This window comes from Oncorhynchus mykiss, chromosome 29, assembly GCF_057628025.1.
Source record: "Oncorhynchus mykiss isolate SJ-2025 chromosome 29, ASM5762802v1, whole genome shotgun sequence".
Taxonomy (NCBI): Eukaryota; Metazoa; Chordata; class Actinopteri; order Salmoniformes; family Salmonidae; genus Oncorhynchus; species Oncorhynchus mykiss.
Window position 1 is genome coordinate 42,771,899 of NC_143050.1, and position 18,597 is coordinate 42,790,495.

The 18,597-nt window shown below is 43.9% G+C and overlaps 2 protein-coding genes across 51 annotated transcripts in view; both read right to left on the reverse strand.

The window, feature by feature from the left end:
• Window positions 1-468: 468 nt before the first annotated feature.
• LOC110509549 (peptidylprolyl isomerase Ab (cyclophilin A)) lies at window positions 469-6,957 on the reverse strand. The gene is made up of 5 exons (XM_021590485.3): window positions 6,582-6,957; window positions 4,143-4,173; window positions 3,344-3,432; window positions 2,649-2,821; window positions 469-962 (listed from the first exon to the last, which is right to left on the reverse strand). Exons 1-5 carry the CDS (start codon window positions 6,648-6,650, stop codon window positions 830-832), a joined length of 495 nt encoding a protein of 164 aa, XP_021446160.1. The 5' UTR covers window positions 6,651-6,957; the 3' UTR covers window positions 469-829.
• A 909-nt stretch (window positions 6,958-7,866) lies between these two features.
• The window catches only part of LOC110509547 (zinc finger MIZ domain-containing protein 2), a 34,107-nt gene continuing 23,376 nt past the window's right edge, over window positions 7,867-18,597 (reverse strand). For 8 of the 50 annotated variants that reach the window (XM_021590472.3, XM_090227226.1, XM_090227232.1 and 5 more), the window contains exons 13-21: window positions 17,533-17,685; window positions 17,218-17,323; window positions 16,910-17,067; window positions 16,715-16,782; window positions 16,537-16,605; window positions 16,048-16,286; window positions 15,856-15,971; window positions 10,450-10,686; window positions 7,867-9,618 (exon numbers count right to left, since the gene is read on the reverse strand). In XM_021590472.3, the coding sequence (XP_021446147.1) occupies window positions 9,511-9,618; window positions 10,450-10,686; window positions 15,856-15,971; window positions 16,048-16,286; window positions 16,537-16,605; window positions 16,715-16,782; window positions 16,910-17,067; window positions 17,218-17,323; window positions 17,533-17,685 (1,254 nt within the window). In that variant the 3' untranslated portion in view covers window positions 7,867-9,510. Of the gene's footprint in view, window positions 9,619-9,962; window positions 10,000-10,449; window positions 10,687-15,855; window positions 15,972-16,047; window positions 16,287-16,536; window positions 16,606-16,714; window positions 16,783-16,909; window positions 17,068-17,217; window positions 17,324-17,532; window positions 17,686-18,597 lie in introns of all 50 variants that reach the window. The other 42 variants (XM_090227242.1, XM_090227236.1, XM_090227239.1 and 39 more) reach the window with 7 other exon arrangements.

The window sequence follows — 18,597 nt, forward strand, 5'->3', positions numbered from 1 at the left end:
TCACCACCCTCTGTAGCACCAAGCGATTGATGGTGGTGCAGTTGACATACCAAGCAGTGAGGCAGTCAGTCAAGAAGCGCTCAATGGTGCAGCTGTATAACTGAGGATTTGAGGGCCCATGCCAAATCTTTAACATTCTGAGTGGGAAGAAGCACTGTTGCACATTCTTCACGACTGTTTGCATGTGGACCCGAGTCCTTAATGATTTGGACACAGGAACTTAAAAGCTCTCGACCTACGCCACTGCTACCCTGTCAACGTGGATGTACCCCCAACCAAAACCTGGCATCAAGAATATATAACTAGCCACCTAAAATTCCCCACATGGCACCTTAATTGTTGCTAACCATCCAGTCACAACACATTGAAATGTGTGTATCATTTGTGACCTCAGCTCACCGGTCTATACTGGAGAAAATGACACTTAAAAAACACACACATTTGATCCACTCTTACTCAATGACACGATTAAGGAATCTTTTGCCACTTTATTCAGAATTTGCTAAACAAATGTGGTCCTGATGGAACAATCCAAAAAATAAATTAAAAAAAGCAAGCCAAATGAAACTAGTTCAGACAGGACAACCCGTTCAGTAAGGGAGAGGAATGGTTAAAAAAAAATAATCTCACTTAAAGGGAATGTTTCTGATTACGGGGAGGGGAGAGCTTAAGGGAGGGGTAGAAGGAAGGAGAGGTTGATGCTTAGAGCTGTGTGGAGGGATGAAAATCAAGGGATGAAAATCTCCAAGGGATGAAAATCTCAAAGCTGGGTGAAAGGAGGCAGGGTGGAAAGGAGGGATGAAAGCGGAAAGAGCGAGAGGGAGGGTGCTCAGAGCTCTCCACAGTCAGCGATGACGACCTTGGCAGAGCATTTGCCACTGCTCGAACCCTTCTTCTCCATGTTAGCGACAATGCTGAGCCCCTCCACGACCTTGCCGAACACAACGTGCTTGCCGTTCAGCCTACAGAGGGAGAGAGCAAGATCAGTGCCTCTAAGGAGTAGTTCCTAAAAGACAGAAGTAATCCTGAGGCTCAGGGCAACCAGGAACACAAAAATATGTTTGTAGTCACAGGCTGTGACAATCATGGACATATGGGTAAGGATTATTTGTCAGTCAAATGACGGGCATCGCTATAACAGTTCAAAATACACTTTCTCCGGTCCTTCTGCCTGGCACTAGCAGTAGGCACTGCAGCATGCAACAATTTCAAAGATATTACTACGTTACAGTTCATAAGGAAATCATTCAATTGAAATCGATAGATTAGGGCCTAAATAAACCTATTTCACATGACTGGGAATACAGAGACGCATCTGTTGGACAGATGGCTTAAATAATTTTTAAAAAAGTGGTGAGGATCAGAAAAGCAGTCAGCCTCTGGTGTGACCACCATTTGCCTCATACAACACGACACATCTCCTTCGCATCGAGTTGATCAGGCTGTTGATCGTTGCCTGTGGAATGTTGTCCTACTCCTCTTCAACGGCTGTGCGAAGTTGCTGCATATTGGGTGGGAACTGGAACACGTCGACCAAGAGCCTCCCAAACATGCATAATGGGTGACATGTCTGGTGAGTAGGCAGGCCATGTCTTAACAGGGACATTTTCATCTTCCAGGGATTGTGTACAGAGCCTTGCAACATGAGGTGACGGCAGCAGATGAAATCCACAACAATGGGTCTCGTCACCATCTTTATCGATGGCAATTGTGCTCATTGTCCGTAGCTTTTGCCTGCCCATAACATAAGCCCACCGCCACTACGGGGCACAACGTTGACAAACTGCTAGCCCAAAATGCCATACACGTGGTCTGCAGTTGTGAGGCGTAAAAACTATGCTGAAGCAGCTTATAAGTATATAAATTAACATTCAATGATCTGACAACAGCTCTGGAGGACATTACTGCAGTTAGCATGCCAATTACATCCAGTTCCCTCAACTGGAGACCTCTGTGGCATCGTGTTAACAAAACTTGACATTTTATAGTGGCCTTTTGGCCCCAGCACAAGGTGCACCTGTGTAACGATCATACTGTTTAAATCCGCTTCTTGATATGCCAAACCCGTCATGTGGATGGATTATCCTGCAAAGGAGAAATGCTCACTAACAGGGATGTCATTTTAATGAAATTGGAGAGAAGCTTTGTGCATATTGAATTTCTGGGAGATTTTATTTCAGCCCATGAAACCAAAATTTGACGTTGCATTTATATTTTTGTTCAGAGTATATCTACTTAAGAAAAGATAGTTGTTATTATCTACTTTATCAGTTTCATCCATGATCAGCTACACAATTACTGTACCAGACCCACCAATGGTAAGAACATATTCACAGACCAGTGGTGCACTGCCCTGAAGGGCACTACTTTACAGTTGTTGGCCACATCACTAGTGAGGATGCGTCTTAGTTGCCGCAGTTTGTGTGCGCATGTATCAGAGAGAAACCATTGAAGGGTCTGAGGCGTGTTGGGAAAGGTGGACAGCAGTTGTGTTACCATTAGGCAGTGTCGTCACAACCACAAGGTTAGGAAGACCAGATAAACATCACTTGCAGAGTATGCATGTAAATTATTCACTAGATCTCAAATGAACCAGTCTCACCAATTAGTGTCAACTTTGTGTGTGCGTGTGTGTGTTCGCCCCTCACCAGTCGGTGTTAGCAGTGCAGATGAAGAACTGGGATCCATTGGTGTTGGGGCCAGCGTTGGCCATGGACAGACAGCCCATGCCTGTGTGCTTCAGGGTAAAGTTCTCGTCGGGAAACTTGTTGCCGTAGATGGACTTGCCCCCGGTTCCATTGTGGTTGGTGAAGTCACCACCCTAGGGGAAGACAAAGCATAAGGGACATCATTTATTTTGTATAGCTTCCCCCTTTCTCTAACAAGGCCACTGACAAGGCTCCGGTATTCGACAAGAACCCAACTTTGAGGCATGTTGGGGACTGCTTCAGTGTTGTCGCCATTAGGCAGTGTCATCACAACCACAAGGCTCAGAAGAACATTGTGAGAAAAACGTCACTTGCGTGTAAATTATTCACTCAATGAATAATATGGCTGGTAGGGGCCCAGCATTGGGCCTGGTTACACCAGTCAGATGTAAATCAGATCAGGGCCCATATTCAGAAAGTCTCAGGGGATAACTACCAATCTAGGTTCAGTCCCCCCCCCATGTAATTCATTATTCTCTAAAAGGCAACAACTGATCCTAAATCAGCACTCCTTGTCCGAGACACTATGAATATCAGTGCAGATTGAGGAGCAGAAGCACTGAGTTTAGCACTTGAGTTTAGTCTGGAAACAGTGACCCAGATTCTGCTGCCAACCACCCAACCCCCCCACTCACCTGGCACATGAAACCGGGGATGATGCGATGGAAGCTGGAGCCCTTGTAGCCAAACCCCTTGTCCCCGGTGCACAGGACACGGAAGTTTTCTGGGGGGGGGGCACGACACAGGTACCTTGTTATTATCAGCGATGTGTGCATAGCTGCTTAAAGGGATATTTCCAAATGTTGCCATTGAGGCCCTTTAGCAACATCCCAGAGTCAGATGAACTTGGATACATCTTTTTTTTTTCTTTACATCAGTGTCCACTATGACTAGCATTAGCGCAATGACTGGAAGTCTATAGGTATAAATGCTAGCATGCTGATACCGCCAACTTCCTTCATACTGGACAGAGACAAAACTGGTATCCACAAGTTCAGCCGACTCTGGGGAAGTAGTTTAAGGGCCTCATTGGGATTTTGGCAAGGTATCCCTTTAAAGGCTGCATGAAGTCAAAATAGTGGTTCTGCACCTGATCACTGATATCTATCAAGATTGACCAGGGCCACTCAATGCTACTTAATTACAAACAGGAAGCAGCCTTGCATTGTATATGATATCTGATCATGCAGCGATGCGTTTGTCATGTAGCGTAGTTGGATCTAAATGCATGTTGCTGGCCTTTGGGGACCAGGGCTCACAGATAAGGTGCCATTGAAGGGTGTGAGGAGTGGGGAAGGTTGGACAGCATCAGTTGCTGCCATTAGTAGGTGTCATTCCAACCACAAGGCTTGGAAGACTATCGTGAGATAATCACTTGTAGAGTAGAGTGTGTGTTAATTATTCAGGAATTGTCAATCATTGAAGCTGTCTTACCTGCAGTCTTGGGGACCACATCAGCAAAAAGCTGAAAGACGAGGGTTTTTCATTAGTATACTCAATCAATGAAGGGGAAACAGCATGCAGATCAATGGAGGTAGAGCTCAAGTTGTCACTAATGAATAACATGATTCTAAAATCAGGGTAATAAAAGACTACCGCTAAAGTATTGACCACAGGACCCAAAGCAGACAGAGTCTAACCCTCTTCGGATCTAGGTGTTGCTTCTAGACTTGTTCTGTTCCAATTTAGAACAACTCCCATGTGAGAACCACGAGACAGGCAGGTTTCCATCGACTAAGGTTAATTAGACAAACGCAACAAATTGTGACTTGTGTAATGGAATCAGCAGATAGAAATTCTAAAGAGCAACCATCTCTGTTCAACAGGGATGGATCTTCTGACCAACAATTCTGACAAATGAAAGTGTTCTTCCAATAAATGATGATTGCTATCACGTAACTATAAACTCTACATTTAATTCTAAATGCCTCCTGCTTGCAAAATTTGAAAAATCCATCTATAAATAGTTATTTGCAGGATGAGGAGTGTCCCGACTTTCTCAAGAATGACTGAATTGCTTACTTTTCTGGTAAACTGGCAAGTATAAACCAATTATTTCAGCTCTACAGGTGTCACCATAGCACAGACCTTGATGTGTTCCCACAAATATTAGATTATTGCATTCTATGCTGGCTTTCTCAGGCTACCAGAGGTATGAAATACAGATGGCAGGGCATACAGGCTACCACCAATTTATTATGGCACTGATTAAGGATCAGTTCACACAAAATCCTTTTAAATGCATTAGGAGGGATGGGATTATGTTAGATCAATGTCTAGAGCCAATTGGGCTATATTCTATTCCTGCCAAGTGTCAACCACCTGTGAAACGTGAATGTTGACATTCAACATGCCTTTCCCTCCACCAGGTTCCAGCTGACACAGCCACTATTCTCACTTCCCTCCTCGAGCCTGACACACCCCAGTACTTTTCCACTCCTTAGATGAGGAACAATTCAAGGGAAAAAAAGGAAGTCACCACTGCAGTCATTGGGCCAACGCTGTAGAGGCTGGTCTGAGGTCAGTTGAGTCTCACATGCCCTAATGTGGAAGGTAAAGATTTAGGGAGCATAGACTTCTCCTGGATCTGTGATTTTGCCCAACCTCTGTACTACACTAGGCTGGATAGGCTACAATGTTTAGTTTAGCAAGCAGTACCAGAGCTACTGGCATCATGGCCTATGGGTCATAAACAATGGAATCATCTGCACGGCCACGTGCTCCCTCCCACGTGATGACAAAAGGCTTGAAGATCAAATAGGAATCAAAAGGAAATGCGACAATCACCAAGTACTACAGTCCATTTTGCTATTTGGAAGCTACTGTGTAATGTTTCATCTTAAAAAGGGAAAGGCAGATTAGCGTTTTATCATCCTGGATTTCGCGCTGGCCTTAAATGCTTTTCGTGTGCGCCACAGCACCTAGTCAACAAAATCTGAGATTAATACCATTCACAATATCCTCATTATTTAGGAGGGAACGGGCATCCTGGCTCTAGTGCCACATGCTGTTTGAATGGAAAACATGATTGCAGTAGCTAACAGCAGCAAGGTTTTACCGCATAGAGAGAAATGCCAGGCAGCTGAAAATGTATGACCTTTACAGCATATTTCATAACAATACAGTTAGCATAATGTTACACCGCAGTACATTTGGCTTGCAGAGGGACCATGGTCCACATTCTCCCTGGTGCCTTAGAATGCTAATGGAGATGGGTGAATTACCAGATTATTCAATTAATTGATCGAAGCCAATACTTTGATTTGGTGCAATGTGCTTTTGAGGTACATTGGTTCCCGGCCTTCCAACCCCACATCCCTTCTTTCTCAAAATGGCATCTGGCGCGATGAAAAAAAAAATATGCTGAAAATGGCGACTGGTTAAAAACGGCATGTCCGGAAAACGTCAGTGAAACAGAAACTAACGTTATCTAGCCATGTTAATATAAACAACGCAATTGACCATTAATGCACGCATTTTGGAGTTCCAAGATCGCAGTAATTATCGAAAACTATGGACAAGACCGTTATTTTATGTCACGATTTAGATACCGACAAGAAAACAATGCCAAAATAAAAACATAAGAACAGCAAAAAACAAACCACAATCATTGTGGAACATTTTTGCAGATCAACTGAGGTTGGAGCAAAATTGGGGAGCTTTCAATGAAACGAAATACAATAGCAAGCTAACATTAGCTAGTTTAATCAACATGTCAAAGATGAAAGCACGTGGACCCGAGTCTGACAGCATCCCGGTTGCATGCAACTACCGGGCAGCTAGTTAAAGCAGACCCTAACGGGAATTAAGTAATCCTTTTAAAGTTAAAAAGCACCTTTACTCCCAAACAAGACGAGTTGTTCTACTCCTTACCTCAATTTCAATCCTGCCGGCGGCGGAATCGCCGATAGTGATGTCGAAGAAAACTCTGGGGTTAGGCATGATTGGGATTAAAGGATTTTAATTTCGTGACAATACACGAGTACAAGCCAAGTTTACTGGACCGTGCCGCAGCTGACTCGGAACAGAAACACTGCTGTGTACACAAAATATATATGCGCACCCCAGGGAAGCCTCAGGAGCCAATGCAAACCAATTAGAAGACTGGGACCACTGAGTGGCATGAGTTTAAACCAATTAGATGTCTCGGGGGGAATAAATTAGAACAATGGTTCCTTCCCTGCACACCGGTTTGATCAGCGAGGTTTGGGGACGTACTCGTGATTGGCTCATTATGGTGCATACAAATGACGATTACACATACTGCCCAACGTTCTGCCAGGGAAAGTCTAGGCGTGTACTGTCGCTGGCTGGATTGTACAGGGCGTCTCCCGCGGAATAAAATCGCCACTATGGCGCAAATATAAAACCGAGTTACTAATGACATTGTATACGAACTGGCAAGTGTTTGTCTTTCACCACTGGACAAAGCGCTCGTGGAATGTATGCGGCATGATCACGAATTATTGCAGGTTTAATAAAATACACCGCTATTTTGTATGTATGCCGGATTAGCAAATGTATGTGTGTCTGGGTAAACTACCGTGTGTGTGGAGGGGGGGCACGCCTAAAATGTTGCGGTTGTAGCGTGTTGGTAATATCTAGATGGAATGCAGTTTATCAAATTTACGCTCAAGTTTTGTTTATTTGCACTTTAGCTAACCTTAACCTGCCGCTTAAACTCTAAACCTGCAGTAGAAATTAAATTATGACAAAAGCTGGATCCTTTCTAGCCATGACCGTTATATTGGTTAGAAGGGTTTTGTTTACTTTTGTGAAACGGATGTCGCTGGCAATTCATGTGTAGTCATTTGTATTATTTTTTTTGCTTCATAAGAAAATATATTTGTAGCGATGTCCTGTTTTGTGTTGTAATATATAAAAAAAAGGGATGCTGCTAATGTCAAAGTAACAGGTTCGAGTCGCGTCAGAGTACATTTTTGCATTTTAGCAAACCCCAAACCGTTTCCTAACAATTTTCCTAACCTGCAACATAAATTCTCATAACCTGCTATGAAGTGTCATTGCTCCATCCTACAAAACCTGGTTTCTGCTCTCTGGTTCTGCTTGCACATGGGATAAGTAAGGGTGTTCTTTCCTGTAGCCTGCACCTGCTAGCTAGGGGGACCAAATACAGTAAAGAACTAGGGAAACATGATCAGAAGTGACATTTTTTACTTATAAAACATAATGGTAATATTTCACATTTTTAGAAAAACTGGTGTGCAGTTAATAGTACAATTTAACAGTGTATTAATTGTATTCACTGACATGGGCCTCAAGCATCATCTAGACAATAAAACATGAAAAATTGTTACCTAGCAGATGCTGGTGTTGTCTCTGAAATCCCTTGTACAGTCTCATATAGTAACCAGGGCCTGTATTCACAAAGCATCTCAGAATAGGAGGGCTGATCTAGGACCAAGCCCCCCCCCCCCATATAATTGTATTAATTATGCTCTGAAAAGGAAAACTGATCCTAGATCAGGACCTTGAGACATTTTGTGAATGCAGGCCAGGTAAGTCGACTGACATCATGAATTTGACATATTTCTGAACTCATGACCTCTACTAGTTTAAACAAATATAGGACAGATGTGCACAGCTTCACCACCTCTGGAATTACTCTAATAACAATATGGTCATGATTATAAAACAATTTATATCGTACAGATTAAAAAAAACATTGCACATCCAACTTCTGGTGCCATGAACAGTAAGGCCTATCATACAAACACTTTACAAACCAATGACAACCTCGGAAAGGAGTGGGGACAGGTAGATAAAGACCAAGAGAGAGGAAGCAGAAAGGTAGTTTAAACCGTGGTATTGTTTCAAATGTGTGTTACGGGGCTGGAAAGAGATGGGCTGGAGAGGAGGAAGAGAGAGAATACACATTCACTCCCTGACATAAGGGAAACAACTTCTCCCCCTCTCCATCAACGCACAGGACTTTACTGGGGATCCCTTCTTGAAAGTGTGTGTGTACAATTGTGCATGTTTAAATGTCTCAGCAGTATAGTTGTTATCTTGAAGGAGGGAGAGCAAGAGAGAAGGGAGGATTACCAGAGACAGGGTGTAAATGGGTGGCTTCGGACTCATCCGACTAACCCTCTTCTCCTCCCACCCCCCCTTACCTTCTCTTTTTGCCCTACCCAGTACAAAAATAACACCTCTCTCTCTGTATCTCTTGCTCTACAAGTCTAGATCAGTGTAAGTAAGTATAGATACACTAAGCCGAGTACTGTATGTACTGCCCAGGTGTGGCTGCATATCCTGATTTCAGCATTCATAACTCCCCTTTAGGATGAACACCACCTCTTACTTTCTTTATGACAAGTCATGTCAACAGAGATCCACAATCATAAATACACAATGGAAAGTCAACATTACACTTTCTTTTCCTCGTTTCTAAAAATATCCTTTAAAAAGTGAAATCCTTCGGCTTGTGATTTTTTGAGAACATTGAATTACAATTCTAGCGGCTGGCCTGTGCAGGCAGTCCCATGTGTCAGACAGTCATTCTCAGAATTTTTAAAAACGTACTTGATGGATCCAGAGTGCAATGGGACGCTTTACATTAAGTCTAAAAACACTATAGTCTTGACAGAGTTCCCAGACAGAAACAGTCATGTCTCTCTCACTACCTACACCTTCCCTTGGAAAGCCTGTTGGTCTGGTCCACAGAGAGTATACAAACATGGATCCCTCGGTCTGTACCCGCTCTCTTCTTTTTGCCCCCCTCTCCTCTGCTCTTCCCCCTCTAGAAGGATGAAGCTGTCCCTTAACGAGAAGGGAGTCTTCAGTTGTTCTCGAACAGAGAGAGCAGGTCATCGTTGTTGTTGCTAGGTAGATCTGGAGGACCTAGGTAGGACAACAGCTCATCTGGATTGGTCAGCTCAGGGAGAAGCTGGAAAGGGGAAAGAGAAGAGGGAGAGAAAGTGTTATTGTTGTCATTGTTTGCTTTGACATGTTCCTTCGCTTTTCATGCCAATAAAGCCTCTAGAATTGAAATTAATTCATTTTAGAAAAGCAGAGAGAAAGGGGTAGAGAGGGAAAACAAGAGAGGAAGGTTTGTTTGTGGCACATGGATGTGGCAAAAAACAAGCTCTTTCCAAGTGTGAAGGTAGCTTCAGATAGCTTCAGTTCCACATGCCCAATATCACTCAATCCACATTATCGCTGAACGAGCAGCTAGCTGGCTCTGTGTGGTAGCCTTACAGTTGTCTAACGGTTGTCTTATGGTTGTCTTACGGTTGTTGTAGTAGATTGATCTGTGGAAGTTCCTCCCCTGCACCCGGTTCGCCCCGTCCCCAGTAAAAGAGGGAGGGTGGGGGTTAGTATAAGACCACCCACATGGGCACAGGGCCACAGTCCAATATCCACACTAGTAATATCACTTCGGATGCATGCGCAGCATGCCCAATATAGGACTTCAGTCTAAGTGATATTGCTAGAGTGGATATTGGAACAGAGCCCACGGCTAAAAATCATAATGGCATCGCATGCATCATATGTACACTCTTAACTCACACCTGCATGAATTATCACCACTTTGTCATTGGTGTTGAATCTTCAAACTGTTTGTGTAAATTTGCAAAAAAGTGACTGTTGCCCGAATATCACAAGGGAAAAACGTGGTTGTGCCATATCTGTATTAGCTACCATGGTCAAGAACATATCAGTATCGGACCGCATTTCCATATGGGTGTGTCTAGACAGGGCTGAGGTGGTGACTTACATCCAAGGCGTGATCCGCTCCCTCTCCTCCTCCCGCTACCCCCGTTCCTCCTGGACCCCCCTGGCCGAACGAGCCCTCCGCCTGTAGCCGGGCATTCTGGGTATTGGAGTTCCGCTGCTGCATCTGTCCACCAACGCTGCTTCCGAGACTCTGGTTACCGTGGACACCCTGCTGGTGCTGCTGTTGTTGTTGCTGCAGGGCATTATGGGAAGGGTCCATACGGCCAGAATGGGACATCTGATGGTGAGAGAAAGAGGCAGAGAGAGACAGGAGAGCGACCAAGAGAGTGATAGGAAGGGGGAAAATAAAGGGAAGAAAAAGAGACGATATCGAGTTTCACATTGTATGACGTTACATGGAGGTTAAGTTCACCATTGCTGAACAGTTGTGAACGCGTTCAAAATGGTGCAACAAAGTGCAATCCTGTTCGACTCCAGTGTGTGTGTGTGTGTGTGTGTGTGTGTGTGTGTGTGTGAGAGAGATAAGTGAAGAGAGGGAATGGTGGACATTTTGTGTTCCTCTAAAAAGCTTTCTTGTACAACTGAGCGCCTGTGTGTGTAAGAGGGTGTGTGGGTATGAGTGTAAATGCTGTCTCCTCCAAGCCCAGTCAAAAGGCTCTTTACTGTGCATATGAGCAAGGGCATGACAGTCACTCTTACATAACTAACATAGATGAATACATCACTTTATATAAAAACAACACAGTAAGTGGCTTCAGGAAAAATGAATGTAATAACATGGTCAATCAGCTGATGCTTTTATTCAAAGTCACTTATGGTGAACACAGACACACAATCTTCGCCCTACTCAGAAATCCACCCAACTGGTGTTGCTTTAACCAACTGTGCCACTGGAACCAAAGTAAGACAACATGTCTCTGTCTACTCTGACTGTCCTTGACACAGTAATGGCTGGATCCCAAATGGCACCCTTTTCCCTATATAGTGCACTACTTTTGACCAGGGCCATAGACCTCTGGTTAAAAGTAGTGTACTTTTGGGAATAGGGTGCCATTTGGGACATAAACAATGTGAGTAATTGGAAGCACGAGACAGTAATCTGATATGGGACACATTCCTAGGAGTAACTCCATTACTATACTAGCGTGTGTCTACCCTATGTGAAGTGCCACTTTTACTCATTGACTGTTAGGCACTTCAAGATGCCCAATATGTTCATATTTAAAAAAGTGTACTATGCAAATATAAAGTATAGAGGATTCTTAAGCCCTAACAAGTGTGCATCTGGGGAACAATTCAATTTAGGTTTTGGGTTGTGTGCCAGTAACCATGCAAATATATTATTTCATGCGTCTGTATATCTATATGCTTCGGTTAAGTGAATGTATCACTAGGGTTTATTATGCACATGATTTAAAATACCAGGTAAAGAATCAAAATAGTACCGTAAAATGAAGCTGAGTTACCCAAAATATTGTGGTTTGGTTCACAGTCCCAACACAGGAACAAATGTGTATGTTTTACTTATTTCAGTACAGATAATTTTATTTGATAACTTTATTTGCATTTGAAATGTAACTAATTCCATTACCTGGGCAGATCACGATGGAAAATAAATAAAAAGATTTCAAGTGCTTGATCGAGGATGAAAATGTAGCCAATGCTTTCCGAGTACTCCAGAGTCCATTTGCACATGTTCACCATTACACTTTTATTTTTAATTTTTTAAGTGACCTACTCTGTGATAGGTCTCTTTATAGAGACAAGAGAAGCCCGATGTAAGAACGTCAGGTGAGTACTTTGGCCCTGTATGTGTGCTAATTCCCTCCCTTTCTCTGACTGACTAGAAATGGAATTGACCCCTGAACCGAGTCACTGTATGTGTTTGTGGTGAGCTGATCAACCACATTTCAGTTATTTCTTGTTTTTTGAACAACTAATCTGTTCAATTATTTGAATTCCATATAGATTTTTTTATGTGAGCTAAAACTGCAGTTTCTCTAGTCATAAATCAGATCAAGCCCCAACTTTGCAATGTAATAGGGAGTTGTATTCTACATAGTTTAGCACAGAAAGGGTGGTAATTAACTACACTGAACAAAAATAATAATGTAAAGTCTTGGTTCCATGTTTCATGAGCTGCATTTTAAAAAAAAGACACCAGAAATGTTCCATAAGTGCGAATTTTTCTGATTCTGTGCACATCCTTGTTAGTGAGCATTTCTACTTCTAATAATCCATCCACCTGACATCCACCAAAATTGCCCTCACTAGAAGCCTGTGTTTCAGACATAAGGAAGTGGATGGCTGCAAACTTTCTACTTTTAAACTCGGACAAAACAGAGATGCTTGTTCTAGGTCCCAAGAAACAAAGAGATCTTCTGTTGAATCTGACAATTCATCTTAATGGTTGTACAGTCGTCTCAAATAAAACTGTGAAGGACCTCGGTGTTACTCTGGACCCTGATCTCTCTTTTGACGAACATATCAAGACTGTTTCAAGGGCAGCTTTTTTCCCCATCTACGTAAAATTGCAAAAATCAGAAACTTTGTCCAAAAATGCAGAAAAATTTATCCATGCTTTTGTTACTTCTAGGTTAGACTACTGCAATGCTCTACTTTTCGGCTACCCGGATAAAGCACGAAATGATCTTCAGTTAGTGCTAAATGCGGCTGCTAGAATCCTTACGAGAACCAAAACATTATCATATTACTCCAGTGCTAGCCTCCCTACAATGGCTTCCTGTTAAGGCAAGGGCTGATTTCAAGGTTTTATTGATAACCTACAAAGTATTACATGGGCTTGCTCCTACCCATCTCTCTGATTTGGTCCTGCCGTACATATCTACACGTACGCTACGGTCACAAGGCACAAATTCTCTGCCTCTAACCCTATTACAGGGGTTGAGTCACTGGCTTACTGGTGCCCTTCAATGCCGTCCCTAGGAGGGGTGCGTCACTTGAGTGGGTTGAGTCACTGATGTGATCTTCCTGTCTGGGTTGGCGCCCCCTTGGGTTGTGCCGTGGCGGAGATCTTTGTGGGCTATACTCGGCCTTGTCTCAGGATGGTACGTTGGTGGTTGAAGATATCCCTCTAGTGGTGTGGGGGCTGTGCTTCGGCAAAGTGGGTGGGGTTATATCCTTCCTGTTTGGCCCTGTCCGGGGGGTATCATCGGATGGGGCCACAGTGTCTCCTGACCCCTCCTGTCTCAGCCTCCAGTATTTATGCTGCAGTAGTTTGTGTCGGGGGGCTAGGGCCAGTTTGTTATATCTGGAGTACTTCTCCTGTCTTATCCGGTGTCCTGTTTGAATTTAAGTATGCTCTCTCTAATTATCTTTCTCTCGGAGGACCTGAGCCCTAGGACCATGCCTCAGGACTACCTGACATGATGACTCCTTGCTGTCCCCATTCCACCTGGCCATGCTGCTGCTCCAGTTTCAACTGTTCTGCCTTCTTGCCCTTTGTGCTGATGTCTGTGCCCAGTAAAGTTTGTACCCTGTTTTGTGCTGCTACCATGTTGTTGCTACCATGCTGTGTTAGCATGGCAGCAAACATGACATGTTGTCGTCTTAGGTCTCTCTTTATGTAGCATTGTCTCTTGTCGTGATGTGTGTTTTGTCCAATTTTTTTTATACATTTATATTTTAAATCCCAGCCCCAGTCCCCGCAGGAGGCCTTTTGCATTTTGGTAGGCCGTCATTGTAAATAAGAATTTGTTCTTAACTGACTTAGCTAGTTAAATAAAAAGTTAAATAACAAAATACACAGGTGCACCTTGTGCTGGGGACAGTAAAAGGCCACAAAAATATTACGCTTTGTCACAACACAATGCCACAGATGTCTCAAGTTAAGGGAGTGCTCAAATTGGCAAGGTCCACCAGAGTTTCTCATTTCTCTACCATAAGCAACATCATTTTAGAGAATTTGACAGTGCGTCCAACCGGACTCACAACCTCAGACCACGTGTAACCACGCCAGGCCAGGCCAGGACCTCCACATCCAGCTTCTTCACCTGCGGGATCGTCTGAGACCAGCCACTGGGAAAGCTGATGAAACTGTGGGTTTGCACAACCGAAGAATCTCTGCACCATCTGTCAGAAACCATCTCAGGGAAGCTCATCTGCATGCTCTTAGTCCTCACCAGGGTCTTGACCTGCAGTTCAGCGTCCTAACTGACTTCAGTGGGCAAATACTCACCATTGATGGCCACTGGCACGCTAGAGAAGTGTGCTCATGGATGAATCCGGGTTTCAACGTTGTGAACAGAGTGCCCCATGGTGGCGGTGGGATTCGGGTATGGGCAGGCATAAGCTACGGACAACGAACACAATTGCATTTTATCGATGGCAATTTGAATGCCGAGAGATACCGTGACGAGATCCTGAGGACCATTGTAGTGCCATTCATCCACCGCCATCACCTCATGTTTCAGCATGGTAATGCATAGGCCCATGTCGCAAGGATCTGTACACAATTCCTGAAGCTGAAAATGTCCCAGTTCTTCCATGGCCTGCAAAGTCACCCATTAAGCATGTTTGGTACGCTCTGGATAAATGTGTACGACAACATGTTCCAGTTCCCGCCAATATCAAGCAACTTCGCACAGCCATTGAAGACGAGTGGGACAACATTCCACAGGCAACAATCAAATGCCTGATCAATTCTCTGCGAAGGAGATGTCATGCTGCATGAGGCAAATTGTGGTCACACCAGATACTGACTGGTTTTCTTATCCACGCCCCTACTTAAAAAGAAAAAAAAAGAAAAAAAAGAAGTCAATTAGGGCCTAATGCATTCATTTAAATTGACTGATTTATTGTCCCCAGCACAAGGTGCACGTGTGTAATTTATTTTATTTTATTTAACTAGGCACGTCAGTTAAGAACAAATTCGTATTTACAGTAAAATCTTTGAAATTGTTGCATGTTGCGTTTATATTTTTGATCAGTGTATAATGAATGACCATAATCCATTGCCCGCCTACTTGTCCCGTCTGTTTCTTTACGCCTGCTACGGAAAAGAGAGAAAATTGCTGGATATACAGCAGATAGAGATCAGTTGATTCGGGATGCATCTCTACCTGAAAATACACGATCTAAGTGATTGATAGTTGGCATTCAGCAGTCATAAACGAAGGCCAAAGTGATTGTCGGGCATCAATCAGCTCAAATGTAACTGAAATATTTTATTAAAGTAATGTGAATAAATTATGGTTAATAAGCAGTAATGGGCAGTCACTACCATCATGGGACTTGTATTAATTGTTTTATTCTGTGTTGTAACAGCATTCAATCCACATAAAATCTTTTAAAAAAGTGAAATTTTTTTAAAGAATCGAACCGACCTCAAAAAGCACTAATCACTCAGCTCAACTGCCTGTTTATCGCTGAGAGTGTTTTCCTGTGCATCTGTGCATTAGTGTGTGCCTATCTGTGGGTGTGTTACCTGGTCCTGTTGGTAGATGTTAGGGGGCCCGGGGGAGGTGAAGTCTCTCAGGGTGGGAGTTCCAGGGGTGTTGGGGAAGTCAGAGAAGCCTGACTGGCTGGAGTATCCTGTGCCTGCTAGATGAACAACACAAATATAAGGACACTTTTGTGTGCGTGTGTGCGCATGTGCATCTGTCTGTCTCCTCCCTACCTTGGCTGATGTAGTCAGGTGTGTTCCTGCCCCCTGGTGGTTGACCCTGGTAGGGTGAGGCTGGTCCCAGGGCAGCGATCATCTCCATGACGCTGGGCATCATCATGTGACTGGGGCTGACCGTCCGGCAGCGTTTTAACACCGGTCCGTCTGCTTCCTCCTTTATGTGGATATCTGGTTTGACGGGCACCGGCCTCCAGCCACACACTGGGTCAATGGTGATCTCCTCATAGTCCGAACTGAGGGAAGAGGTTAGACAAGGAAGAGCAAGATAAGGCAAACTGTAGACCTAATTATGGTTAAGCTAAAGAAAAACTAAATATGAACATAGTAGGGCAGGCAAAATCAGTTGATTTTCATTCTTCCCCTCGACACCAGGTGGGTTCAATTAATTATTAGGTAGAACAGAAAACCAGCGAGCAGTACTCCGGACCTCCAGGTTCAGATTTAAATACCCATGTAGTAGGGGATTTGCAGACAGACACTTACTTCTGTATGTATATTAGAATGCCCAGCATGTACTGGTCCACTTCTAGACCCTCCAGTAGCGCCGTCTTACTGTGGTGGAGAGACACACATGGTCCGGATGACTAAAAAAACAACAGGTCTTTGTCTATGGGAAAGATAAGGCATGCTAAAAGATGTGTAAATTGTTGCGTAGACATACTTGCACACAGGGCATCTCCAGGTCCCTCTCTCACAGTTCAACTGCAGGTACGACTCCAGGTCAAAACACTGCCGAGAGAGAGAGAGAGAGACAGAAAGACGTTTGTCTCTCACAATATGTTAAGAGTGATGATATGCACGTGTGTATGCGAGTACGTGTTTTCACCTGTATTTGTGCGTGTGCCTAGTCTCTCACCTGTATGTGTCTACAGTCGTGTCCGCGTGCAGGCAGCTGGATGCGCCTGAAGGTGATAGGACATTTCAGGGAGACTTTGATTGCCGTCTGTTCCACACCGTCCTCTCCGTTCAGCCCTGGGGTCCCGGGGATGGTCCCACTACTGAAGTTCCTCTTAACTGAGGAGAGGGAGAGAAAGAGAGGGAGAGGAATAGACAAGAGAGCAGGGAAGAGAACAGGTGAGAATTGCAGTGAGAAGAAGTCTATATTTTTCTGAGAACCAACCAGCCAGTCAGACGTGTGTGTGTGTGTGTGTGTGTTCCACTCACTCTTAGTGACACAGTGCTCTGCAGGCAGTAGTCTCTTCTTCATTAATCCCTGAAGAACCGAGCGTACTGACGGCCTGTGGACCAGCTGCAACACAAACAGGTGGGACTAGAGAGGGTGAGAGAGAGAGAAATTGGATTACAAACTAGTAAATATGTCCTTTTCATGACAAGATAAAGATATGGGAAAGAGGTGATATTTTGGTTGCTATCAAAAAACCAGAACCAGATGAAGACTTAACAAAACATCATTATACAACCAGCATGCAACCAGACTAGGACTTCATAAAGCATTTTTGCCTGTATGGTACTACTTACGCAGCAGCAGGCGGTGACAGTGATTTGGATGGTGTTGCGTCCCGGCTGACACACCTGCTTGAGGTAGAGGGGCTTGTGGGACGTCTTGTTGTCGCCCCTCTCGATGGTGAGCGGTGTGGCATTCACACTCACCTGTAAGCAAGGACCAGACACCTACATGACAGACAGGTGAATGGAGGATCGGCTAACACGCTAGTCACAGTCGTCACACTGGGCTCAGAGTAGGAGTTCTGACCTAGGATCAGCCCCCCCCCCCGTCCATATAATCTTATTTGTTATGATTCAAAAGGCACAATTAATCCTAGATCAGCACTTCTACTCGAGACGCTTTGTGAATACATGCCCTGGGCCACCTTTAGCATAGGGTGCAATATTGTGGAATGTTCAGATAGAAATACGTTTTGTAGAAAAGACATGCAGAATGGATATTATTTCATTTTACCTTTATTTAACTAGGCAAGTCAGTTAAGAACAAATTCTTATTTTCAATGACGGCCTAGGAACAGTGGGTTAACTGCCTTGTTCAGGGGCAGAACGACAGATTTTTACCTTATCAGCTCGGGGATTTGAACTTGCAACCTTCCGGTTGCTCTAACCACTAGGCTACCCTGCCGCCCTCTATTGATGGGATTGATCCTCTGTACAGCACTTTGATATATCAGCTGATGTAAGGGCCATATAAATACATTTGTTTTCTACCTAAATCGTTCAGTATGTTGCACCCTCCTGAACGCAACACTGTCTAGCCAATGAAGTACTCAACTGGCTAGCCAATCACGTTCATAGTCATCACATTGCTAACCCAGATATAAGGCTGGATCTCCACTCCACTAGTTTTAAAGGCTTCATGACTTCACCACCTTTATGGAGGGATCCACACAGAGATGTCAGTGCATGGTAGAATTTGTGACTTTACGCAAGAGAGCAGTGAGAGCACTTGGGGGAGTGTAAACCCAGCCTAACCCATTGTGATAGGGGTGTGTGTAAAAATGCAAAGATCAGGTTGTATGTCCAAAAAAAAAGAAAATCTCTGTAATATTGTGTTTTGTTTGATGTTGCATCTAC